Source organism: Apis laboriosa, unplaced genomic scaffold (assembly GCF_014066325.1).
Source record: "Apis laboriosa isolate Shangri-la unplaced genomic scaffold, ASM1406632v1 scaffold1075_cov153, whole genome shotgun sequence".
Taxonomy (NCBI): domain Eukaryota; kingdom Metazoa; phylum Arthropoda; class Insecta; order Hymenoptera; family Apidae; genus Apis; species Apis laboriosa.
Window position 1 is genome coordinate 117,047 of NW_025220756.1, and position 27,543 is coordinate 144,589.

The following is a 27,543-nucleotide window of genomic DNA, read 5'->3' on the forward strand; positions in this document are numbered from 1 at the left end:
AGAAAAACTTGCCCCAACTTTTCCATCGCTTCCGCTTCTTCGAAGAACCTGAGGTTGAAAGTTTTTCGCGGTTGAATAGATGGATCGTTTTGCTCGAGTTGGGGAAAAAATCAAATTCGCAATTCTGTGAAATGAAAGGAAAACAATGGCCGCGATAGAATTCATTTTCTCGAAAAATATCGTTGATTTAAAAAGTCTTCGATTTTTCAATATTTTCTCTGTACACGCATCTCTGTATATCTCTTTGCGTTTCCAATTTCCATTGATTCTTTCATCTGTTTTTTCATTCCTTGTCAATTAATACGAAAATTTTCCCTCGCGTTTCCCGATTTATAGAGGCACAATATCTTTTTTTTTTTTTTTTTTTCTGTAATATTATAATATATTGTATCACAAAATCATCGTATTCACGCCTATTTGAATGAATTTTATATGAATCGATTTGTTTAATAATATACCAAAGAAATATTTTCCAAAACGTTAAGGATTTATCATTCTGAATAATCTTATTTTCCTATACATTTAATAAGATTCTCAGTTTTCGTTTCTTACCGAAATCAATTACTCAATTATCCAATTATTCAGAATAATAACGACGTGTTTCAAGCTTGTTTAAAATCTCTGTTGTTCCAAATAGAAATTATTAAAAAATCCTTCGAGTTACATTATCAAAAATGATGATGAATGCACGAGAAAATTTTATTTAACGAAAAGTGGGGACGATTTTCGGGAAAGGGGGGAGGGGGATCATTTCTCGTGAATAGAGAGAGGAGATGCCGCCACGAGCAGAAATGTGGGCGGAGAAGTACAAGGTGGAAGGCGAAGCTGGCTGTGGATAGTTCGGTAGAAGGCGAGAGAATTAGTGGGTGGTTCTCCACGCAGATAATTTGTGGCGTGCAATCCCAGCTATCTAGGAGGATAGCTAAGGCGTAGCTGTACCGTTTCGCAGTAATTTACTCGGCATCCTCGGGACTGCAGAACGAACGAGTGCAATCAGAGTGGATTGACTGATCGATGAAGGGAGATTGTATCGCGTCGCATAATTTGAAACGGTTTTCTGTCCTAAGAAATCAGTAGTTGTAGAAATATTTGCGCGAGGGAAAGTATTCGAACGGGTGCAATAAAGGAAATAAAAATATCTTAAAGTACTATTTTAATTACTAAATATAAATATAAATATAACAGAGGCGAGTAATATTATTGTAAATATTTTTAATAATTCACTCTGACTCTGGGATAAAATTAATGGATCTCTGAAAAGTTTTGACAGTTTTCTTTTTTTTTTTTTCTTTTTAAATATAACTTCGTAACGTTATGGGATGGAGAAGAATTTTAAACGATTAAATAAATGTGTAGGTTTTAATGGCTCTGGTGGAGATTATATATCGAATCGTGAAAGAATGCGGAAATTTTGAGAGTGAATTTCATCCCTTGAAAAAATTACTCTTCGCGTATAATCCATAATCCATGATATTTTTTAAGTAAATCTCGCTGTGAAGAGGAATTAAAAAATATTTTCGTGACATTGTTCCATGAATCTGACTACTTGCTTGTATATGTATATGTATAAAATATCAACACGACGAATTTATCACGGATTGATAAGTGGAGCAATCCGTTAAAGTGTTCCCTTTGAAGATCCATCCATACCTTTGTTTAACATATTATGTCTGGTGTCACGTTATAATGAATGCAAGACGTCGACATGGATGATGATGAACAGAGGTTTCACGATGCTACCCAAATATTCGAGTTCTGATGCTTGTCCACGCTGCATGGGATCCGTTGTTGAGGTATGTCAACGACATCCTCTGCGGTCTCCACGTCAGCCCCCGTTACAATGGGGGGTGCATGCAGGTAACCTCTCAAGGGGACCGGTTTATGACGCGTACTCGAAATTGATAGAGAAAAATCTATGGAGTTCGCACGATATTGAATTAATAACACACACGTCGATAATAAAATTGTAAACCTATCAATATCTCTATCTCTCGAAGATTATAAGGAAAAAACGTAATAAATTATTTCTCACTTTTACGTTTAAAATTGAACGTAAGGGAAATTCAAGTAAAAAATAACAGACAGTTACGTATAATACGTACTTTATATTCATAGTCACGCGATATCGACTCCATCAAATAACTTCACGATAAAATTACATAAAATTGCGATAAAACAATCGATACTCTTATAATCAGCAGAATAATTATTACACGTTAAATTAATTATTTCCAAAGAAAGGATTAAAATCAATTTCATTATCGCTAGCTTATCACCACTCCTTTGTCCATAGCGAAAAATTCTCGTTATTAGCATCACAAATACCTAAGTATCCATGTATACGAGAAAAGCTTGCAACGTCACTCAATCCTGGTCGACGTTGCAAACGAGCGCGAAACTCGTCGAACGTTGAACCGAAACTGTCGAACAAGCAACGGTTAGAATACTTATTACCAGGCTCACGATTTATTTACACGGGCGCATTTATATCGGCCCTCCTACGCGCGAAGGAATCGCGTGGAGCATTCGCTAATATCCTTGACACGGGCGTACACAGTGAGCCATTCCACGCGTCCGGAATACCTAATATCGCGTACTGCTCGAATTCCATACGAAATTTTGTATTACACGGTATCCCCGGTGAAATATCGGCGACGTTGCTCGTAAATCGAGAATGGTAATGGGGCCCAGGGAGGGCCGCCATTATCCGCCGTGGCCAAGAAATCCCGCAAGGCGTTAGATTTATCCTGTTCAACATGATACATTATTCTCGAGCGTCGTTAAGACTGCAAACCTAACCCATTACATCGTTCTGTGACGTCTCATCAGGGAGTACGAACGACCCCTTCGCGCAGCCTCCTCTCTCTCTCTCTCTTTCTCTCTCTCTCTCTCTCTCTCTCTGCGCACTTGAAACCGTCTCTCCGTCACAGCCAACCTCTCCTCCCCCTCTGGCTTGGTAATTGAGTACGCTGCTCGACGATACGTGAACACACTCGTGGGAACCACGCACAGACGTAGACACCGAGCCCTTAGACAGGATGGCGGTGCGCGTGTCGAGGATCGTGAAGAATTTACACTGCATGGTCGTTCCAACGGGTATATACCGTATAGCCGTGCGTAAAACGGCGAGCTAACGGCCACCCTTGCCTCGCCTCGTTCCCACGATCATCGCAATGGTTAGGGGAAATGGTGGTAGGGTGGAGTTTAGAAAACGGATCTCGAGGAGCAAGTAACGGTTAAGAGAGGGTTTAGGTTTAGGGTAGGGCAGATTTTGAAGTGATTTTGAAGTGAGAAAAGTGGTTTCTCGTGATCCGTGGACGAATTATTTGTCGATAAATAAATGAATATAGATGAGATTATTTATACGTTATCATAAATAAGTTTGAAGGGAGATTTTCTTATTGGTGTTTATTTTCTATGTAGAATAAACAGAGTCAATGATTCATAATATATTGAGTTAATTTAATTAAAAAGTGGAAATAAAATAATTTTGATGGATCCATCCGAATATTGGCTTGATGGACATAAAATTTTAATGATTGAAATTGAGGATAAAATTCTTTTGAATAAAGTTTTTCGAATAATTTATTATTCGAGGCTTTTAATAACCACCAGTTAATTATCGAACGATTAACTATGAAAAATGGTTAACTGTAATAGCTAATAAATAAGTTATTACTTGAAGAAATTTTAATTAATCAATTATTTAATGCTCAACTCTGCTAATCTTGGAAAGGATCTTGCAACCCTTCTATTTCGTAATATTATCAATTTTTTTCATTAGCCAAATTAGCATATTCCATAAATAGTATATTAAGAAACGCGCAAATAAAACAAAGCTCTCGTACCAATAATCAAATTCATAACATTTAATAACTCAAAATACAATTCGCACTTAAATTCAAAACCAATCAAGTATTCTTTACGCCACCAAAAGTCTACTTCCTTCCAAAGTATTTCTAATCCCTATTACACAATATTATTTCATTCTTAGCTTGATTATTCATTATCTATTACATAACTTCCAATTTTCGTGTCTCACGGCACGAAATAATCACGGTCTGGTTTTAATATCGGAGGACGAAGCCTGGAACAATCGTAACGCGAGGAATCGCTTCCCCAGAAGAGGCGACTCTTCCTCTTTCCGTCTCGCGGAAGACCGCGTAGACGGATCTTTTCTAGTCGTAGCCTTGAATGAGAAGCCTCGAAGGGAGGGGAGTGCACGAAGCCTCGAAGGGAGGCAACGATGCCCGTTGAGGGCCAACCAAGCGGACTTGAGTAGTCCTCCCGCCCGCTGGAAACCGTAACGCCTGGTGGAAACGCGACCGGTGGATGAGTCGAGTGCTCACGTACGAGTTGAGGACAGGGAGACAAAGTTGTAGCCCAAGACGACCGTGGGCGACGCTTCAACCTCGAAGCGTCTACTGTCCTCGGTCGAGGACCGGCTAATTGGATACTCTGTAGCCGACACTCGTTTTCTTTCTGCGAGTATTCTATTCTTCTCGTTTTGTTGTTGTTACGTTTCTCTCCTTTTTTCGTTTCTCTTCTTTCTTTTTTTTTTCCCCCTTTTTGCTTTCCGTCCCATCGAGTCGCTGTTGGTTGCTTGGCCGAGGGAAGCAACGATCAACCCCTTCGTTCGAGTGGAAAATCGCCAACCGCGAAAAGTTCGTTGGGTTCTTTCGATGGGTTGAAAATGGGTGGATGAAAATCGTGTATATATATATATATAACTTTGTTTCAAGAAAATGTTAAGATCAGATGGTGGAAATTCTGACGTTTCTTTACGTATCATAATTCACCGATTTTTATTGATGCACTATTAATCAATTGATTGAACACGAAACGTGCTAAATCTGCAATGCTTCGACAATGACGAATCGTGTTAAGATTTTGATTATCAAGAAATATGTAATTTACTTTTTCATTATTCTGGAGTATTAGATTGTCAAAAATACGCACAGACGGTAAATGATAAAAAGATCACAATTCTGTACACGAAAGAAATAATACTCTTATATCTACTACTATAAGAGAGACAGTGTATGATAAACGAATAAAATACATTGCCATTAATAATTATATAATTTATTGTTAGAATACATGATATAAGCGCTCCCCATATCACGATAGAAGCAGACGGAAAAAGAAATTTTCGAAACTGGAAACCGCTTTTTTTTTTTTTCCTCTTTCAAAGGAGAAAACGGTCGGGTCGCGCGAACAAATTTTTCATATCGCGTATTTCAAAGTCGAAAAATAAGATTTTCCGCGGGCAAAGAGTGGCCGATCTAACGAGGGGAGTCGCGTGCCCGCTAATTCTTTGATGTCAGAACGCCCCAGAGTGTAGTAAAAGTCTAGCAAAAACTGTTTGATATCATCTTCGTTCCTTTGTCCTGTCGCGAGGTATAAAATTTACTACCGCGGGGTAATAACTCGTCACGAGAAAAGGGAAGTGGAGCAAGGGAGGGGGAGGGGGAGGAACATCGCTAGGCCCGGCGGATATAACTAATTACGTGCACTCAGTGGTGTCGTCATTCCGCTACCTTTGTCGGGGGGAGGGCGCGTTTTATCTGCAGCAGCGCCAGAATTTTCAGTGGCCGAGACATTTCGCGTTCGCGTTTACCCTCGGGAGCCAGCCAGAAATAGTCTAATAGCGTTACTGTTGCCGCTCCTCCTCCTCTTCTTCTTCTTCTTTTTCTTCCTTTAAATCGCAGGATCTCTCTATTCTCCCAAGTCGAGGACGTCTCTCTTTCTCTTTCTCTTCGTCGAACTTTTCCAGTTCAAATTTTCAACAGCGTTGCAACGGTAAACTTTATTGGATCCTCTTATATTTATACAGGGTGATTCAGAAATACGAATCAGGGGATGAATAATTTGGAAGATGAATTTACGTAAAATAATTAATATGTTGAATAATTTATATATATATTGGTTAATACTTTATGATTTTCAATTTCCTTTTTTTCTCGTCCTTTTTTCTTCAGGAAGATGTTTATTTATTGTATGGCAATAGAAAGGAGATTATATCTTTAAATAGAAATGGTGAAACATAAATATACAATTCTAACGAATCGTATTAAATATCTTTCTTCATTTTCGAGATATAAATGAACGTTGCATCACTATTCAGGAAAATATGTGTTCTTCGAATAATATCGAATCCATTTTGTATATAATATTCTTTCTGCTGCATTGTTCGCTTGCGTGAAATACACAATACAGATTCGAAATGTGTTAAAAAATAAAATTCTAATGGATCGAGATTGGAGTGGTATTACGTACATGAGTATGGTTATGGATATTTCAAGACAATAATGAAATTTTGGAAGATGTATACGTATAAAGAAGAGTATTTTATATAAAAGCATGGATGTTTTAGAACTTGGTCTTTAACATAGAAATTTGTCCCTGATTTTGCTATCTTTTAAAGTTTTACTACAAACTCTCCACCTCAGATTCTTTCCCTTCAACTCTGGCCCCAAGTTTTACTTTCTTTTTAAAGCTTGGCAAAAGATTCTCGAAAATCTCTCTCCTGGATATATTTTATTTGCTCTTAAAAGAAATCACATGTCATTTCACACAAGTATTCAGAAGCCATTCACTTGATCCATTTCAAAATATATATCGCGAAGATTTATGAAGATTTATGAAGAATATTTTACAATGAATTGAAACGTATACTTAAGATACAAATATCAGTTTTTCGATCAATTGTAAAAATTATATTTGTATCTAGTTCATAAATTTATTAAAAATATTATTGGAAATATTTTTTGTTTATTATTCTCGAATGCTGAAAAATTGAATCTTTCAATCTATTTTTTCTAAAATAGGAAGAATAAGCATGATATTTGTATATTTACATATATATATATATATATATAAATTATATCTAATGCATTAATTTCAATTATTTATTTTTATTTTTTTAAAAATAATACATATCTATTTAAACAGAAAATATATAAATAGCACATAAAAAATTAATCCTCTTACTCCTACTTATATAAAAGATATTTAAACAACTAATAAATTTTTAATTACAGAACGTGAGTTATAAATTAATTTACACATTAATTATTTATAGTAGATTGTTCCTTCTCGAAATTCTTGGTATGATCACTTGAATCGAGTCGTTGGATGAAAATTCTGCGATCCAAGATAACCAGATCCTTAAATCGGTGCATAAATTGCGAGAACTCGGTATGGGAAAGCACTCGTGAAAGAAAGAAGCATCTATGAATTCATACTCGAACTCGGTGCGCCCTGAATACCCGTATAAAAGTGCCATTTAAATCATAAATTCGACGCTGGATGCTTAAATCAATGCCAAAAGATGTTTTCCGCGAGAGCACTTCCGAGCTTTCATTCTTCCATGCCTATTATGTTTCGCGTTCTCAATGTTACTTCGAAGCTTCTTCACCTTTGAATTGCAATCACGATACCTTTAAATGATATCTTTGAATATTTGATTTAATCCCTGACACTTTTTCTTTTTCCTTTAGATAGAAGAGAGTAAGATAATTTTTAAATTATTAAAAATGATGACAACTAAAATCTGAAATTCGGATTCTTAAATCAGTTTTTGAAACTTTCTATATTTCTTATAATTTTTAATTATTTTTGAAAAGTTTGGGTAGAAATATAGATTTTTGTTTAACGAATCTTTTAAGCGGAGGATCCCTTCTATTTATGTTATAATTATTGCGTCAAAAGAAAATTTATTGTTTTAATAAAAATGTATTATAAAAATAAAATAATTTATATACACGTATATAATATAATATAATTTATACCATTGTCAAAAATAACATAATTTCACAAAGCTATCTTTTTTATTTCAAGAGAATATAAAGTACATCTTAAAAATTTCATTTCATTTAAAAAAGAGATATTTCATACCGATGCTTATAATTATGTTCATACTTTTTCGTTTTTGAATTTTCATCTGAATTAATAGAATAAGATTTATAAAATAAAGAACACAAAACTGTTTTATTATAACCCATTGGAAAATATATTTCTCATCATTCAACGGCAAATAATCGATAAAACAAATTACCCTTACTATTCACTTAACTGCTTATCGCTTTTCACCTGTACTATATTCATCAACCTCAAATGAATTTTTCCAACGAGATAGTTCGAACTAGAGACTACTGAAACGAGTTAAAAACATCAGTTCGAAATAAACTTTTCTCATCCCAACTATTCTATACGTTTACATGGTGCCCATTCGAAATTTTCGAGATCGCAATATGTACTGTAGCCGTACACACACACACATACACACACCGCGTGTATTAACGCGTCTGTTCAAATTGTTGATCGTGTACCCTCTATTTTTACAAAATGCTTCATACAAAAACTAAACGCGGAGGATAGACAACAACGGAAAGGAAAAGAGGAATGGGAGAAGGGACAGAGAGAGAGAGAGAGAGAAAGAAAGAAAGAGAGAGAGAGAGAGATGGAAAAAAAATACGAGGGGAATAAAACGAAGCGTTTTTTCACTGGTAAGAATTTGTTCACAGGGAACTTTTATTCCCCGCCATAAAAGCTTTTACGGCGAATAAATTTTTTTCGTTGTATCGAACGAAATTTATCCAGCCGGCGGAAATTTACGCGCAACGATCGCTACGTTATACGTACGATCACGTAACGTGGTCGTTCGTTGTTTCCGCGGATGGATCCCGCTTTCACGATAAATCAATACCATAAGAATTAATTCCGCGCCAACGATTTCTCTAACCGATCTTCGATATTTATGCGAGTCCGGGCGAAACAAAGTGTTATGGCTAGATTGTGATCCTAGGGATCGGTCCGTTTTTAGCCGAAGATTTAATATGCGCCGGTTAATATTTATTTTAAAAATGTACAACACCTTCCCCTCCCCGACGAAACTTTGCACTGTGTTCTCGCTCGCTCGATATCTAAATCGCATTTCTAGATTTACCGTGTCTCTATATATAATGCGTGCATATATGTATATGTATACGTGCAAACAGAATTTCGTTGGAATAATCGTAAAGCTAAAGGATATATCGATTTCTCGTTTCACGAATCGTTTCTCTATAATCACTCGGCATGAATAGCACGTTATCGAATTTTATCTGGATATTTTGTAAATTTTGTGAATCTACGAGTTTTCATATCGCGGGCATATTATGAGCATTTGTATATGTATATTTTATGGAATGCATATTTCGATTGGTTTGAATCGAAAACTATTCTGTTATAAATATATTTTATAACAAAGCATTTTGTAATCATTGGCATTATTCATAAATATTGAGTAAATTTTAAAATCGATTTTGCTCGATGGAAAATCAAATATTTTTACTTTTTTTTTTTTTTTGGAATTGACGATAAATTAGAAAAAAATATTTATACAATGTAATAATATAAAATTATGATATTGTGCGGTGATATAAATCTGATTAAGTAACAGAGAAATTTGATTAGACACTTTGCCCAAATTCGTCATAAAAATACATCTATACGTAATATTTGATTAACGGAGTTAAAAATTTCAAAGAGATAGAGGAAATACTGATGGTAATTTAGTTATGATACAGTGATGTACCACTTTGAGAATTTGTTGATCTGATTATTCCTGAAATTCAATGAAAATCTTATATGGAAATCTACAATTGTTCAACTTTAATTGTCAAAGAAATTGCGTGCTTTGACAATCGGATATAACTTTATATATTTCAAAAGCGAAGCAATTCAATAACAAATATATATTCGTGAAAATTCTCTCTCTGCTTTGCGTAATTCATATTTTGTTTATATTCTTGCATATTCTTTCTACTTTCAAACTTTTCGTAAATCATTGATATCTAAGACACATAAAGTTCTTTGAATAACTTCTGTATTTTGCATGTATATTGAAAATACTTTGTACCTTACATATAACATTTTTCAATATATACATGCACAAACTTCAAAGTTTTGAAAACTACGATCTTCACACATTTTAAAGACGAGAAATAATTTTTAAAATCATTTTTCGAAAATCAGAAAATCAACGCCTGGATTTTTTCACATTTTCTTCCAACCAAACCTCAAAGAAATTCGTTAGCGTGAGAGCTACGAATAGAACAGATCGAAGTGTATCGATTACTTGTACATAATTCACACCATGGTACATAGTCGTTAACAGCTGGTCGAGAAATTCCTTGGATCGAAAGGGGTTCACGCGAGATAGAGACTGACACGTTAAACAGACAAATGGAGAAAACGAGTTCCTCAATGTTTCTCCTCGAGGAAAATTAATCGTTTACTATCCGACGTTATTCGATTCATGAATTTAACGCCTCGTCGAATTATCAAATCGCGAATAACGATCTCCAATAATAGATCAATTGTAACCATCTTACACAAATCTATCCTTATATAACTATATTTGTACTTTTTTTAATCCTGAAACTCGAGAAATTATTCTAACCATTTTCACGTGAAGAATTATATGATGAAAAAATGTAAAATAATAATCGCTTAAAGAGGATGTATTTTGTTATACATCTGCAAGAAGATAAATCCTCGAATATAGAGGAAATTGATTTTGAATAAATATCATGTCAAAATTGAATGATTTGGAAACTCACTTATAGGATTCTATTGTTACGAGTAATAATGATTCTTTTTTATAATTCAAAATTTAAATCATCATTAATATATTGTTTCTCTAACAAATGGAAGAGGTAACTATGATATATTTTGGATAAAGAAATATTCGAGATGAAACGCCAGTAACGTGATATCGTTGATGCAAGAAGATATATCGCGTGGAAAATTTGCGCGAAATTAATTGCTGTATCGTGGATACACGATACTACTCGGACACTCTTTTACGGCTTCGATCCAAGGGTTGCTCGACTTACAACTCCCCCTCCTTCGCCGTCTCCGATATCCTCGAGTTGGCGAATTTCAACTTTGTTGGAATAGTTGTCGAGACCTGTTATACGCATCGTGTATTCTCAAGTTGAATACACGTAGTGATTTCAAAATGTATGGCGGATGAAGGAAACGAATGGGCTGATAAAATTCTCTCGGATAATGGAATTTTTACGAGTTTAATCGTAGTTTTTTTTGAAAAAATCCGATTTGTAAAATTTTATTATTATTGTAGAATATTTTATACGAATTTTAAAATTTCTTTAAGACAAATTTTATTTATTTGGCATTCACATCTTAAAAGAAATTTAGAAATTTAGAAATTTTTCTTTTATTGCTTTTATCTTATCACGAAATTCTAATATGTTCGAATTATTTTAAAGTGTTTACTTAATAATATCGTTTTGATGGTTGTCAATCATGGAAATACATAAAGTATGTGATTTATAATATCGGATTGCATTAGTGACAAGACATTTTGATTATAGAGAGAAGAAAATGGACAAGGAATGTTATAGAAAATTATATGATGGATGTTAAAGTACTCGAAAGTGGAAGAATATTAATTCATATAAAATAATATATAAATATCAATTGACATAATGTTTAAAGAAAAATTTTAGAACGAAAGTAAATTGTGATGCTCGCGAAAATTTCTCATTAAATTCAATTAAATTTATTAATTACTCTTGAAAAAAGAACGTGGTTCGAATGGATACTTTGTAATAGTAAAAAGTTTGATATTAAGTGGAAGCTGCCTCCTCTCTTCGGAAGAATCATTATTGATCCCATCGGTCAAAACGAGTGAGAATATCATGGAGCACTGTTGAACTTGCCCGATCTCAAATTGTAGTTTCGTGCATGCCACAATAAAGCCATAATTGCGGCATTTTGCGAAAATAAGCGGCGGTAACGAAATTCGTATTGCCTCAGCCATTTCGCCCAACACCTTCGCTCGGTCTTAAAGCATGCTCGTTCTCTAAAGGGGCGATACTTACGTTCCGTTTCTTGCCAATCTACCTCTATACATTTCAGTCATTTTCAGCGCGTGAGATAGTGACGGCGTGCAAACTTTTTTGCTGCAAATTGTATAAGATCTAAAAACAAGAGACTAATCGGTGAAAATGTTTTTGGGAATGAAGTTATACTCTGAAGATGTTTCTCCTTTGACAAATAGATTTTTTAAAATTCAGATTGAAGTATGACAAAAAGAGTGACAAATAACGCAGAGAGTAGCAAAGACGTAATGTGAGAGTCATCTTTGAAAATATATATATCAAATTTTGATGATTTTTTTCTTTCTATTGAATTTACTTACTTAGTTACAAATTAACATTATAAATTATTTCCAAGAAAATATGAATCAATTAGAATGTATGAATGTAACCAGTTTGATTATAGCATTCAGAATTGATGAGAATTGAATCAAACAAGGAAATTGTTTTTACAAAAATTACTAGAAGCTAGATTGAGATATTCTTCTTATTCATTATCTTTCAGACTATCATCTGTGCAATTCCAAAGAGATGGTAAAGCAACATCTCTATTCAGATCAAAATCTAAACAGAAAATTTCTACGAATGAAATATCACGAAGTTTAAAACGAACTTTGTGATTAAACTTAATATATTTTCTTTTATAAAACCAGATTCCTAAAAAGATATTATTATTATTATTATTATTATTATTATTATTATGACCTAATATAAAAGTTCCAACGATTCGTTATAGAATGTATACAAAATCAAATGAAAGATAAGTGAAATAATATCCACATCTCATCGATAACACTGTTCTCTGAAACGATAAAGAAAATAAAACAGAAATCAACCATCTCTCGCCTGTCAAATATAACACGGAAGAAAGAATCTTCTCCGTTCTGAAAAATGTCGCGACCGCTGTTCGACGTAATGCCATATCCCATCCATCCGTGGCACGGCTGAGAAGTAATTTCGCAAATCTTTCTAGGTCGCGCGATATTAACGGACGGCCGGGAAACGAAATATCACGCTTGAATTTCCACGACTTGCACCGTCATCCCCGAGACATGTGTCGGGTGCCGCGTGTGCCGCGTATATGAGGCCAGCAAGTGGCGAGAATCCTCTCGCGAGAGGAGGAGCGCGGAAAATCCGACATTGCGCGAAACGTGCACACCATGCCATATATATATATATGTATAATAGATAACTCGATGCTGATGTATCATTTACGCCAAACACTTATCGATCATCTTTTACACAACACGTCTTGGAATCCTTGGATCGATCTCGATGGCAACATAGGATATAAGTGTGTATGTGTGTAATGCACACGACAATCTGAAAATATCTCAAGTTTTCATTCGATTCGAAAAAGTATTGGAACTTTAAAACGTAATAACTTTTCTTAAAATTTCCAATTTTGAATTCTTCCAAATCTAATTTTAAGAAAGTGTATATAAAGATTGTGTTGATAATTCTTGGCTCCATTATTACATATATATATTGGTTCATTGTATGCACCATGGGATACCATAGAAACCTTAGAAACGCAGTAATGCGTTTAAGAATAAAGTCTCGTTTCCTGGTAGGCTCGAATGATGGTAAATTTCGCGAAACGGTGATACATCCGGCCAAATTATACATCTCATAAAATATTCCCTGCCGGTACCTCGAAGCAGAAAGTATTTCGCATAATATCTTCTGGAGCCACGCGGAAGGAGGAGGGGAAGAGAAGAGGAAGGGGTTGGCAACCCTTGTCCTGGTTCGATCCGTTGCGGCTGAGAAGGAGGGAGAAGGAAAGTGGAAGAAGAAGAAGAAGTCTGGGCACGATACCCAGTGAAAAAGAGAGAAAAGGAATAAATACAAGGAGCAGAGTTCGAAGAAGAGAAAGAATCAGGATCGTCCCGATACGCTGATACGGCGGAACGAAAAGAACGGCACAATATTTCAATATGCTAAAATTATCGAGCGTTTCCTCCTTTATTTAATTTTCTTTAAATAAAAATTTCCAATTCTCTGCTTCATTAGTTAAAAAATATATGGAATTAAATATTAATTTTTAGATATATATTGTGATCCGATCAATATGGGTGGAATAATTATTATTCTCATTATTGTGTCTCAGTTTCATGAGAAACTTAAAATTTGAAAACTAATATTAATATTTTCTGAAAATGATTTAATACTTCAAGAATCTATTCTTCAAGAAAACTATCAATATTCTCTGAAAATGATTTAATACTTCAAGAATCTCTTTAATATCCAATCTTTCAAAATTAAATTAAATTTTCCTATAATACTGGTTTACAATTTTTTCATTGTTTCATAACTAAAATAAATATCCTCAAACAACTTTAATTATTGCTTTCGGATTTGCCTCTTCATCAAAATAATTCTATACTAGATCATAGATAAGTATAAACACTTAATCACAAAAAACAATAATTATTATTAACACTCGTAATAGATTTGCAATAAACATTATTCCACGATATTAATTTATATTGTCTCGCTCATTCAGGAAATATTCGTATACTTATAAATAGCAGCGTACGTGCTCGATTGATCATAAAAACGGGGGATTGAAAACGCCATGTTCTATCCCATCCCTAATAATACAATTATTCTTCCGTGGACAGGAAGCAGGGACGAACTATTCCAGCAGAGCGGCGCGAAAGGGAATGCACAACGTAATATCGAGATATCGAAATGGAGCGTTACATCGGAACCCGGTTCTATTTTCTTCGGCCGCGTAAACCATCGCATATTCCTTTCTCGTGGCGCGATAGCTACTCGGGTCCAGTCGATATCGTCAGTCTTCAGGGAGATGGTGGAATCGGATTCGTCGGACATGCCCGTCCAACCGTAAAATCGAGTCGTATATTTTGGTATTTTTTCGCGGGAGGATTCGATATCGCGCGCTTTGAGTCCACCATTTTCTTTCTTCTTTCTTCGCGGCATACAGAATGATTCATCAAATATTATGTAAATTTTAAATATTAATTTTAAATATTTTTTAAATATTTATATATATATATTCACACGGTATATTTATATATTATAATTTTAATTTTAAATATTATTATAAATTTATCATATGAAAGGAAAGAGGAACGTAAATAGTAACGTAAATAGAACGTAAATAGAACGTAATAGTAGTTTAGAGGATTTCTTGTCTTTCATATAACAAATTTTACAAACTTTAAATTGAATTAAAATATATCTCTTAAATTAGTGATTTGTGGATAAATAAAAAATATATACTCTCGTTTCACAATACGAATTTGTAAAATTTGTTATATGAAAGACAAGAAATCCTCTAAATTATATTATTTATGTAACTATATTTATTTATGTTCTTCTTTCCTTGAAATTTCCTTGAAATCATTCAATTCTGTTTGAAAAATTTTTTGCTATCAAAAAATAGTAACATCTAGTGAATTATTATTTTATAATCCATCTCGAGGATTGCAATTGTGAAAACAAATGTTGTAATTTATTTAAGTGTAAGAAAATTGGCATGTGTCAACGATTAAGTTAATCATTGCAAAGAATTTTTAGAATTGAAAAAGAAAAAGAATTTTGTGTTTAATTGAATAAATTATGTGTCTGTTGCATTAATCGAATGAAGCAGATATCACAGACAACGTTAATTGCGATAATAGTGTATATTTGATGTAAGGATTCCAATTTTGTCATCGTTATTAAGAACATGGTACGATTTCCAATATAGAAATACCTATCATTCAAACGTTCTATCCAATACATCCAGACGTTCATTTACATAAATAATGTACTTTCTTCCACAAATATTACCCCTCTTAAACTATAACCAATTATAACCAGTTATTATCAATTATGAGTTTCACGTTGTCCATTTTCTTTATTAAGTACAGTTTTCGATTATTCTAATTACTTCTATCAACTCCAATATTTTCACACAAATTCAATTTCCAGTTATGAAAGCCAGAATGCAAGAAAAGAATTCTTCCATTCAATTTTCCCAATTTTCAAAACTCTTCATCATCCTTGTAAATGGGTCGACGAAGAAGAAATATGCACATATATACATACATATATATATATATATATATATATATATATATATATATTCACACGGTTGAAAACCGAGACACCTTACAAACGGGATATCCCAGAGGACAGTTCGGGCCAAGGTAAACGAGTTTCAAAGGATCGGGCAAGCAAACGATCGGAAATCGAAGGGACGAAGCTCTTTCAGCCTGCTGCGAACGCTCTCTGAAAGCTCTACTCGCCCTCTGTGACTCGAGTAAAGAAAAAAAAAAAAAATTTTTTTTTTTGAAAGCTGCACCCATCTCTTTGACAGTCTCCTCGATACAGCCTTCGACTTGCCTTCACTTTTCCATCCCTGCCTAGCCAGACTAAAAAGGAGGTAAGCAACTGAAAAAGTTGAAGGTGAGTCCGTCGGTTTAACCGGAACAAGAAGTTCAGAGAGAGAGAGAGAGAAAGAGAGAGAGAGAGACTGTTCGTGAAGTGGTTGGTGAAGAATTTAAGAAGTTCGAGATATCGGTGAAAGCCTAAGGAGGGAAAAGTCGGACATTTTCTCAACTCAAACACATAGATTCGAGTGAGAACTGAAAGCAACGGCTGTAATAAACGATGGACACTATCCGAGAAGCAGGAAACTGAGAGATATCCTTCGTGAACGAATGATATCCCACAGGAAACGAAACTTGACATGGTGTTCTGTTTGGTTAGCCGCGGGGTGTTTCATTGGTTCAGACATTGGGGAAATACTACACTTTGAATCGACTATATCGATAAAGGAAAAGGTAGATTCTCTTGGTAGAGGAGAGATACACAAAATGTCCCATTTTGACTCAGACGGAGAGATATCTTGGAAACTATACTTTACGAAAGAAATATTTGAAAGAAAAATTGTGAAGCGGGATGGATACGTTCAATGATGATCATTTTGTCTTGATATCGAGTCAAAGTCGTACAGTTGTACTAATAAAATTAATTTTTTCTTTTTTATGGAAAATTTGACAGAAATAGAATAAAATTTCACTATAGAAAATTAAATAGCGCCATTGATATTAAATGAAATTATTAAAATCTTCGAACTATAATTTTCTATCTTCTCTTACAATTATAGTCCAATTACATCATTAAATATCCTGTGATATTCTTAACCATTAAATACCATTAAAGTTATAAAACGTAAGAGTTAAATTAATAAATTTCAAGATAAATTGTAATACGAATCTCGAAGAGAAGAGGATAAGAGACAACAACGTTTAATTTAAACGTAAAAAAAAAAAAAGAAAAAAAAAGCAATTGACGGGAAAGGAATACAGCGTATATAAATGGAATGTTGTAAAATTGTTCATCGTCGATCATTTGCCACTTTGATTTTACACGATACCGCTTTCTACTTTTCTGAACTAGATGACAATCGTATACGGTTTCTGTATGTTCACAACCGCTATGAGTTTTGAAACATTGTAATAGGATTCCTCGTTACGACTCGTGTAACATAAAGGACTTACGCGAATACTCACCTGACGTGGAAACAGGGATGAAAAGCTGCCGGATTATCCTGCGGCGAGAACTTTGGTAGAGTGCCGTGAAGGAGGGCAAGACGTACCACCAACAACACACCAAACTGTAAATAAAAAAAAAAGGATCCTTTTTAACGATCTCCCCGTTTATTTCGATTAACGCTCATTTGCTACCCGATTTTTATGTTCAATCATGGCTCTCAAAAATTATGCATATATAACGTTAACGATAAAAATATGCAAGTTAGAATTTCACGAATCAAAATTGCGAATTAAAGTGAAATTAATTCATGAAGATCCAATTTTTTGTTGTTTCGTTTTTTATATGATTTTATAATGAAATAGGAGATAAAATAAAATTTTAGACGTACGAAATATTCAAATTTTAATATTCTGTCGTGTTTTTGTAAAATGGTATTTTATGTTATAAAATTTTTTTATAAAAATATATTGGTAATGAAAATACATAGGTATGGAATATTAAAAGTAGAACAATATTTTTATAATTCTAAACATATACAAAGTACAATCAATGTTCAACGCGATATAAAAATTTTAAAACATATTTATAGAAATGGTATAGGAAATATATATTTAAAATGAAAAGATTATCCTATTTCCTATCATCAAGTGAAATACTTTTTTTAATTTATTCGGTATTTTTGATCTAGCCCCCCCCCACCAACCAGAGTATTCCACAGATTGTTTCTCTAAGATCTGCCGAGTTCTAAAACGCGAATTTTTTACCTGCCGTTTACACGGCTCGAAAGATGAATGAGAATGAAACAAAAGAGAATCCAGATTGCGGAAGAGCCTCTTACTAGCCTTTTCTGGAGGAGGTTCTCGACTTGCGGCTCAATGACTCGCTACACTGCTAGAAGCATTGGAAGCTTTCATTAGCTGGCTTGGAAAACGGAAAACAAGAAGGCCCCGGGTTAAAAATCTCACCCTATCCGAATTAATCGTATACTGAATATACCTCTTCGTTCCAAGAATAATGATGATTTCGTTAGATTTCTACGTGGTAAATTATTTTAGAATATTTAGCATTGAAAATTTCAAGTATTTATTAGAGAACCGGAATAATCTTACGTGAAGAGACAAAGTAAAATGCAATGTTAAGAAAATGTAGAGTAAACTTTTTCCATTTAAAGTTCCGTTTCCGATAATCAAGCTTGAAATCTTGTCAAGTACACCGGTTTGTTTCTGGAGATGCAACCCATTCACCAAATTATTCCTTATACTAAAAATTGTAGAACTTCAAGGAGAAATGTACGAAGCTCTACGGCATCTACGAGGAGAGAGAATATACAGAGAAACAATTTGATTCAACTTTTATTTTTATTTATTTTTCAAAACTATAAGCTCGACCCATTCGCATTCGTAACGTTTCACACCGATCTTCCGTTCTAACAATACCGATAAACCGTAGAAGATAACGTATGCGGTGTAAAACTAGAGTCGTGTAGGAGAACGAGAAACGTAGAGGTTCGATGGCATTTCTGTCACGTCTGTGGGTGCCAGTCCACCTATCCCTGGCCCTATCCTCCTCGAGAGTAGAAATCACTCTTTATACGCCTTACTTGGAACACGTAGACCGCCATCAACCCTTTCTCTTTCCGTCCCCGCCATAAATTCCTCTACGTTCTTCTTGGACAGATGGAAAAACGAGTGGATCCTAGGAGGGTTTTTCAACAAGCGTGGACAATGTCTGCCAATCCAAGGTATTCATATTCTTCTTCGATCGTCGTACATGTACGAGCACTCGAAACACGTTCCATCTCGATGTCGAACGGCTCTCTTCCCTCGCTAGACACCGAGATCTTCTTTCCTCGACAGAGAGGGAAAAATCGTGTTATGTCGCTGACCCACGAGCAACAGAAGACAAAAATCCAATTTTGGTAAATATCCAAAGCACGAGGAACGTCATCGACGGGGGAGGAGATGGAATTCCCTTTTGTTAGTCTTTCGAGGAATACTTGGGATGGTATTATAATAGCGCCTTCTGCACGCTCGAAAATATATTTCTCTCGGGGGATCATCGTTATTCTAGGATTCGTGTTGTTTATGCATACATTTTTATCGTGGGATTGAAGAAATAAAAAATTGGTGAGGAGAGGATAAGTTGGAAAATTTGAGATGGGATAGTTGTTTTATTTATAATAATTTTGAAAGTTAAATGGACTGGATTGCAATAATCATATTGCAATAATAAATGCATATGTTGTTTATGCATACATTTTTGTTGTGGGATTGAAGAAATAAAAAATTGGTGAGGAGAGGATAAGTTGGAAAATTTGAGATGGGATAGTTGTTTTATTTATAATAATTTTGAAAGTTAAATGGACTGGATTGCAATAAAGCTAATCTTGGAATTACAAATCATAGTTACTTGTTTAATGTTATAAAAAGAAATATGAAAAGAAAACAGGGAGATATATGTTTATGTTATGTTATTATGAGTTTGAATCATCTTGTAGATATTTGCGTGTACTTGAATCGACTATTTACGAAATCATTGCTCTGTGTTTATGAATCCTGTCCTAACAATAACATTTCAAAAAACTTTATCATAGAAAGACATCCAATATTAAATATTTACGTTCATTCATATGAAAATAACATTAAATTAGATTATGTTAAATGAATATGTATAATACTGAAACTAAGATAAAATTGATTCTATCTTATCTTATGAAATAGAGTAAACTATTAGTCATCGCGAGATTCCAAGGAAGAAATACAGAATTTAAGAGAATTCATTAAAGAATCTAATTATGTATTGTAATGTAGAAATGCATTATCGCCTATTGTGCATACCAGGGATCTGTTAATCAAACATTTCACTTGTCAGCAAACGAAGACGGTTGATTCAATGGGATTGAATGGAATTATAATTACAACCTACGGATAATTCAAAGCAGAGAGTTAAGATTTAAGCGGTAAACCAATCGACTAATAATAGACGTAGTGATGTAGAACCGGTCAACAATCTGCGTATGCCCAATTCATTCGCTTATCGATTACGATTGTTACTACTCCAGGGAATCGTGGCGTACAATCCATGGTAACCGGAAGTGAACAGTGTTTCAACATGCACATTCATCGATACATCGATAATTACTGATGAATTTGATGATGATGATTGTCAAAGCAATTTCTTTTTTTTTTTTCAAAATAAATCATACGATATCTAATAATTTTAGAAATTTAAAAAATTATCGCGTTAAACGATAATAATTTAAAGAACGTTTTGTTTAATTTAAACTAAAGATCGTTATTATTATTTTAAAATATCAATAATATTTTCCTACTTTCCATCAAAATCCATCATCTTTCGAGTGTTTTTCTATCCACTTGAATTTTTTTTTTTTTTACCTCTCTTCAATGTACATTTAAAACAATGTATTAAATTTTCCATACAAGGATTCAAGAACCCTAGAAAATTTCCACGAGAGTGGTTTTCCAGAATAATATATCGTTTCCGGAATCACCGTACAACACTATAACGCGAAATTCACCGAGGTCCACCGTTCAAGCCTCAACAAATTCAACGCTCTTGAAATTCAGTGATTCCCTGAGAGGGGAGAAGAACGTCGAGTAATCTCATCGGGGCGAGCATGCCTTAGGTGGAACGAGAAGGATGGAAAATCGGTTAAGGATATACAGGAGGGCCAGGGTTTCCTCCACGTAAATTAGCATAACTTGGCTTCACGTTTGGCGGAAGTACATTCTTCGATTTCTCGCCCTCCAATATTTTATATTATTCTTGATAGGGAGAGGAGGGGGAGAGAGAGAGAGAAAGAGAGAAAAGTGGGGGAAAAAATACAAAAGCTGTGGTTAGATTAAAAATAAAATCGAGCTCTCGTTTGTTATTTATACGGTTAATAATAATTCAATGTGGAAACATTAAATTAATTAAATCGATGATTCGTTAATAAAGTTTACTTCCTATTGATGACTCCACTGGATTCATTGCATTCGATATAAATGCGTAAAATTATTTCTTCGTTGGGAATTTCAATTCCCAAGTCTCCATCGACTCCAACTGGTGCATAGTTCTTTCGCGGCTGATTACTTCATCGTATTAATATCGTATAATTCATTTTCAAACGAAGGGAAAATGAATTAATGTTCCCGAACGATGGGATACAATGTCAAAGTTTCGTTCTTTTGACGTGTCCAAAACCATACTGATTTTAAACACTGAAACACTGTAAAATTGGTTTTTTAAATTATAAGTAATTTTAATTCGAAATAAAATAATTTAATCACAAATATGAAACACAAATACACAAAGTAAAAACAATTATTTCAATCGAGTCACGTTATTTAAGATCTTAATATAGAAACATTTTTTCTTTTTTAAATTATAAGAACAGATAAATCAGTTACCTCTATTTACTAATCGCTCGAGAAAACACACAGAATCGATTTTACAAAGAAGCAACCCCGAATTCAATATCTATAAATCTTCACGTTCATAACCACCCTCGTTCCGTATCGGCCCAATCTCGTATTTCATTTCAAATCCTCGTGAGCCACGATTGCTTTACATCGTAGCCTAAGCAGTTTCCGTGGGGGGTGGTCGGCCAACACGAGAATTCGAGGGAAGCTGAGTTTATCTTACGCGATCGTAAAAGTGAACTCTCGACGGCGGAAATGTATCTGCGTTAACGATCGTTAAACTTGCTTAAGCCACGAGAATTATGCTGGAAGCATCGCCCGTCCTACGATAAAAAAAAAAAAAAAAAAAAAAAAACTGGAGATTTCGGTCGTTGAGAATTAACAACGCGGATCCGAGGCCGTTCGCAAAGCACAACGAGACAGAGAAAATTTCGAGTCTCGTTCCCGGTCACGATCGCGTGTTTTCGCCATTAAATGAGGGGAAAAGGCGGCTTCGCAATTACACGACAATGACATTGCATTTTGATCGGTTTTATATATTTCTAACAAGTTGAATGCGGATGCTTGTGTAAAAATTTGAATTGTACGGAGATCTATAGGAAAGAGTAAATATAAAAAAAAAAAAATATCCAAAGTATAATAGGCATTGTGATATTTAAAGAATGGAATAGAACTCTATGCCCCGTTCCTTCGATTCGGATTCATGAAAATTTGATTTCGCATAGAGAAGGTACGCAGACTATTAATGAGGAATAATGTACTGATCATATTTTTTATATCTTTTATGACGTGTATTCATGCAATCTTGATAATGTGAATGAGAACGCTTTGATAATTTGATATAGTGATAATAAATTGAAACTATATTTCATATCACGATGATTATATTTTAACGTGACATGTGATTTTTATTAATTAAAAATTAGCACAGAAATAATAATATTATTAAAAGTATAGAAATATACGTATAATAAATGTTACAAAAGTATTACTTAAACATTGTATAATTAATAAAAATAATTAATAAAATTCAAATTTGGTTTCTCTCTTTTCAAGCAAAAGTATAGCAAGAATCAAATTCTTCGAATTTTTCAGAAAAGAAGTTGAAAGAACAATTATACAAAGTTTCGTTAAAATCATCTCGTGCATCATTCAATCAATATTGCCTCGTCAATTCTCGCAGAATACACATCCAACTAATTACCAAAGACAGAACTTGTGTCGATTTACCATCCCGAATCGACGGTACAGCCTCGAGGGCCGTTGCAAGCCGGAAACAAAGCGAGAAGCGCGAATGCTCGGAACAATATTCCATCGTTCCCGATCGAGAGTAACGAAGGAACTTCCGTGAATTTTCCAACCATCCCCGCTCAAACAAAGCCGTATGTTCGCATTATATATCTTACGTTCTCGTGCGCACAATGAATGGATTTACGAACTGTACGATCGTGTAAACGACCTTCGCGATCATTCCATCTCGAACAAATTCATTAGTAAATATTTCCACCCCCAATTCGAATCTTCTCGTTGATAATTGTGCGATTGCCAATCGTGATTGTATAAAAATCATTTTTACTATTCTCCAATTGAAAGAAAGTAAACTTAACAATATGTACTTAATCGGTAAATATTTCCACCCCCAATTCGAATTCTCTCGTTGATAATTGTGCGATTGCCAATCGTGATTGTATAAAAATCATTTTTACTATTCTTTAATTACTTTTAATTTTCATTACAAATTGAAAGAAAGTAAAGTTAACAATATGTACTTAATCGATAAATATTCCCATCCCCAATTCGAATTCTCTCGTTGAAAATTGTGCAATTGCCAAAAATCATTTTTACCATTTTTATTATTCTCCAATTACTTTTAATTTTCATTACAAATTGAAAGAAAGTAAACTTAATAATATATATAAATTCGTGAGCAATTTATGCAATATAAAATTGCTCAACTTCTGTCCAATTAAATTAAACATGTCATTGTTTCAATTTTATTATCGACTGCCTGCTCCTGACATGGTCAAAAATTTTCTGCCCAAGGCGGGATAAATGGATGGACAATGGATGGAATGCTTAGACTCTCCAAGATCTTATTATTCCTTTTTCTGTCCAAGATATCGAATGTGGACATTGTTGGTAACACGATAACGACGGTAGGCATCGGGTGAAACACGCTTTTCTCTCTTTCTCCCTCTCTCCAGAAGATCATGCGGGGCTTCCACGCACGAGTGACCGCGTGTGACACGTTAAGAGGATTCGATTTTGTTACTGTGGTATTTCTGAGAGGGGCTCGTTCTCCTTTTCTTCTCTCTTATTGTCGTCGGACAGGCTAGTTGACTTGTTCGAACGATACTTATGAAATTTGATTTGTATAATTGAGTTAAGGTAGACGAAAGTGACCGTCAAGGATTATGGGCTTTCTGCGTTGTTACGCCTGTGACAATTATTCGATTCGAACTTTTATTTTTTTTTTTATTAATAACAAAAGGAAATATAGAGGAAATATAAGGGAATTTTTCAAATTCTTTCGAATTCAAATTATTTTAATTTCGGTATGCCGTAGATATATTATTAAACTCACCGAAAAAAGTAGGGCGGCAGCCCGACGAGAAAAGTGTCTCGAGTCGTCGTTCCATCTTGCCTCGAAAATAGATCTGAAACACGAAGAAGCGAAAGGTTCAATGCCTTTTTTATCGTTCGTTCAAAGATTAAAACAATCGAGGCGTCCCCCCTTGAATGGCCATTAAAAATCAAATGTTAATAATCAAACGAACGACTCTCAAATAACCTTTCTCTCCACGAGTGGAGGGAATCAATCGTTTATCCAAAAAATTCGATTAGCTCGCGAATCGATCCAGCCGTGATTCGACGGTGCTCGCAGAGACGCGGTTATTCAAATATTTAAGCCTTACGGGCCCCGCGTAATCCAATGTAAACATTTAATCCGGTGTTTTACGACAGAGCATCGTCTTTGTCCAGATAGCCAGATCCCCTCCCCCCTCCATTAATGCAAATCTTCCGCGCGTAAATCCCTATTTTCCACGCGTATGCAAAGAAGGGTGGCGGCCACGTTCGTATTTCACGTTTCACGCTACATATGGCGTCGCGTGATTTTATATTTCATTTCGAAACGCGTTATTTTATTCCGCGTGGCCGGAATTCCGGCGTTCCTCCAATTCCTCCCCCCGGTTTTAATAGGTTTTGGGCGGGCGTGGAGACGGTTTACGATAGTCGGCCGATCGCGCCCCGTTTGCCACCGCGAAAATAATGATCCTGATTGTTTCAAATGCCCGAAGAAAATAATGAAAATTGTGTGAAAATAGTGAAAATTAATGCGAATGATAATGTTTATCGCGTACGCGTGATTTTATTATATTTTGTTTAAATCATTTGAATCAAGGGATAGCGGTTGAAAAGATGACGAATTATTAAGATTATCAAGTTATCGCGAAGAACAAACAGTTTTTTAAAATTGAATAACTTTTTATCTGTAATTATATAATGAAAATTTAATTACGTAGCTTTTATAGATCTGAGAATTGTACGTGAATTGTACATTAATTTTCTAAGATTACAACGATATTCGTGTTTAAAGTTTCAAGACACATATTATGATCGAACATTAATAATTATTACTTCATACAATAATAATTTTACTAAAAATACAATTAAAAATTCGCAATTCGAAAAGCACGAAACATTTATAGTAAAAAACATTTATAGTAAATAAATAAATAGAATAATCTATTTGCGCAACAAACTGAAATAAAGTTTATCGCGATAAATTTTTGTTGCGATATTAAATCGATGCTAGCTTTATTGCTATGGTGTAATTCACCCTTGTCGATTCGATGGTGTTAATAAAAAAAAAAAAAAAGAAAGAAATTAAAGGGTGAGAGAGGAAAAAGGTCGCGTAAAATCGCGCAATCTACGAGCCAAGGACACGGTGTTACTTCTTATTTCAGGATTTATCGGCACGAGCTACGTGCCACGTTTCGAAACTGTTCCACGGTCGCGCGCCTTAAACGCTTACCTCTTGATTGAATGCCAGGAGCGACAGAGGTCGTAAAGAAGGTTTAGAAGCAAAACAGTAATGCCTGTTTCCTTGGCAAGCATTGACAGCGCTCCTAGGCACACGCTGCTCCATACATAAGCCGTCGGCTGCCTGGAACAAGAAACAAGAAAAATTTGAAGCATTTAGAGAATCTGATCGTTAAGAATTAAGAATCGTTTAATTGGTTGTTGCACAGGGACAATTAAAAAGGTTTTTAGTGCAGATTTAATTGGCACGACCTGTTTTGTGAATTATATCGATTGTTGATATCGGTTTTATTTTTTTTTCTACTTAATTGTAAGCAAATGATTATAAAATATTGTTGCAAATGATTTACGAACTGCGTATTTCTGCGAGATCCAATTAAATTTATTGATACAATCGTTATAATCATCAGATACTAATTATCAAGACGTTAATTATTAAGAACATTTCCTTTGTTTTTAACATGACAGCGTAGTCCGATAGCTGAGTATACACATAATATATAACAAAGAAAACTTATGTACAAGAGGATTTGTGTCTCGCTAGGGCAAACTTTGTTTGGGTCGTGGCAGTAGACTAAGCTTCTTCTTACATATTTTGTCTTTTGGTATACTTTATGCGGATAAAACGACATTTCCAGCATGGCTACAAACAATTTAAAACTGGAGGTATTCTAATAATATTTGAATAAATGAATCTAACGAGGATTAAATATTTAAATCATTACACATACACAGGTATCATTTTATTTTTATCTTTGTAAAATTTAGAAAAAAAAATATTCTTAAATTTATCTCATATTTTAGTATTCTTTTACTTTATTTAATGCTAGAATTTTATCGTTGAATAAATTTTTGGATTGTAATATATTATGTGTATTATTTCAACTGACATAGTCTCCATAGAAAAATGGAGAACCATTCTTTTGGTGACATATATACATTGTTCTAGGTGTTAAACGAGCAGTAACTTCAGAATACTGCTGTATCATCTCTATGTAGCTATATGAAGCAAGAAACAGGAAAAAATTGCTACAATTCTTTTAACTAAAAAAACAAAAATTGTACTTTGAATATTCTTATACAAAAACAAAAATATTTTTTATAAAAAAAGCCTATTGAAGATCTTATTCGTTATTATTCGTGATAATTTGATTTGAGTTTCTAGTTTTGATTAATCCAGTTTTTTTTTACTTATTTTACTTATTTGCTATATTTTGCTTAAAAGCAATGAATATTTTATTATTCCTTTAGCAATGCAAAATAATTATATAAAAATAAAAATAATATGTATCAATCATTATGTTTCAAATGTTTAAAATATTACTGTACATATAAATTTGTTTGTTAAATTAAATTATTATTCACTATTTCCCTATTATGCATATTTTCTTAAATTTTCGAATTTACAATTATAATATAATATTAGCTTTTAATTCTTCTTTATTATCCTTAGAGTACTTCAGATTTAATAAAACCACATAAAAGAAAATTCAGCAATATTAAATCTATCTCTTATTTTTTAACAATTTTAATAATTAATATAACAAAAAATAACTCATTATATCGTAACAAGATTGTAATCACAATGATAATGAATAAATGAGTGATAACGAATAAACAAGTAAAATCCATACGAAGATAATTTATATCCAATTATATCCAACTAATATCTT

The 27,543-nt window shown here is 34.0% G+C and overlaps 1 protein-coding gene across 1 annotated transcript in view; it reads right to left on the reverse strand.

The window, feature by feature from the left end:
• LOC122710560 (protein O-mannosyl-transferase TMTC1-like) overlaps nt 1–27,543 on the reverse strand; it is a gene marked incomplete at its 5' end in the record, with an annotated part of 114,301 nt that overhangs the window by 79,394 nt on the left and 7,364 nt on the right. The window contains 3 exons of the mRNA XM_043928484.1: nt 17,420–17,523; nt 24,411–24,483; nt 25,863–25,994. Coding sequence (XP_043784419.1) covers nt 17,420–17,523; nt 24,411–24,483; nt 25,863–25,994 — 309 coding nt within the window. The remainder of the gene's footprint in view (nt 1–17,419; nt 17,524–24,410; nt 24,484–25,862; nt 25,995–27,543) is intronic.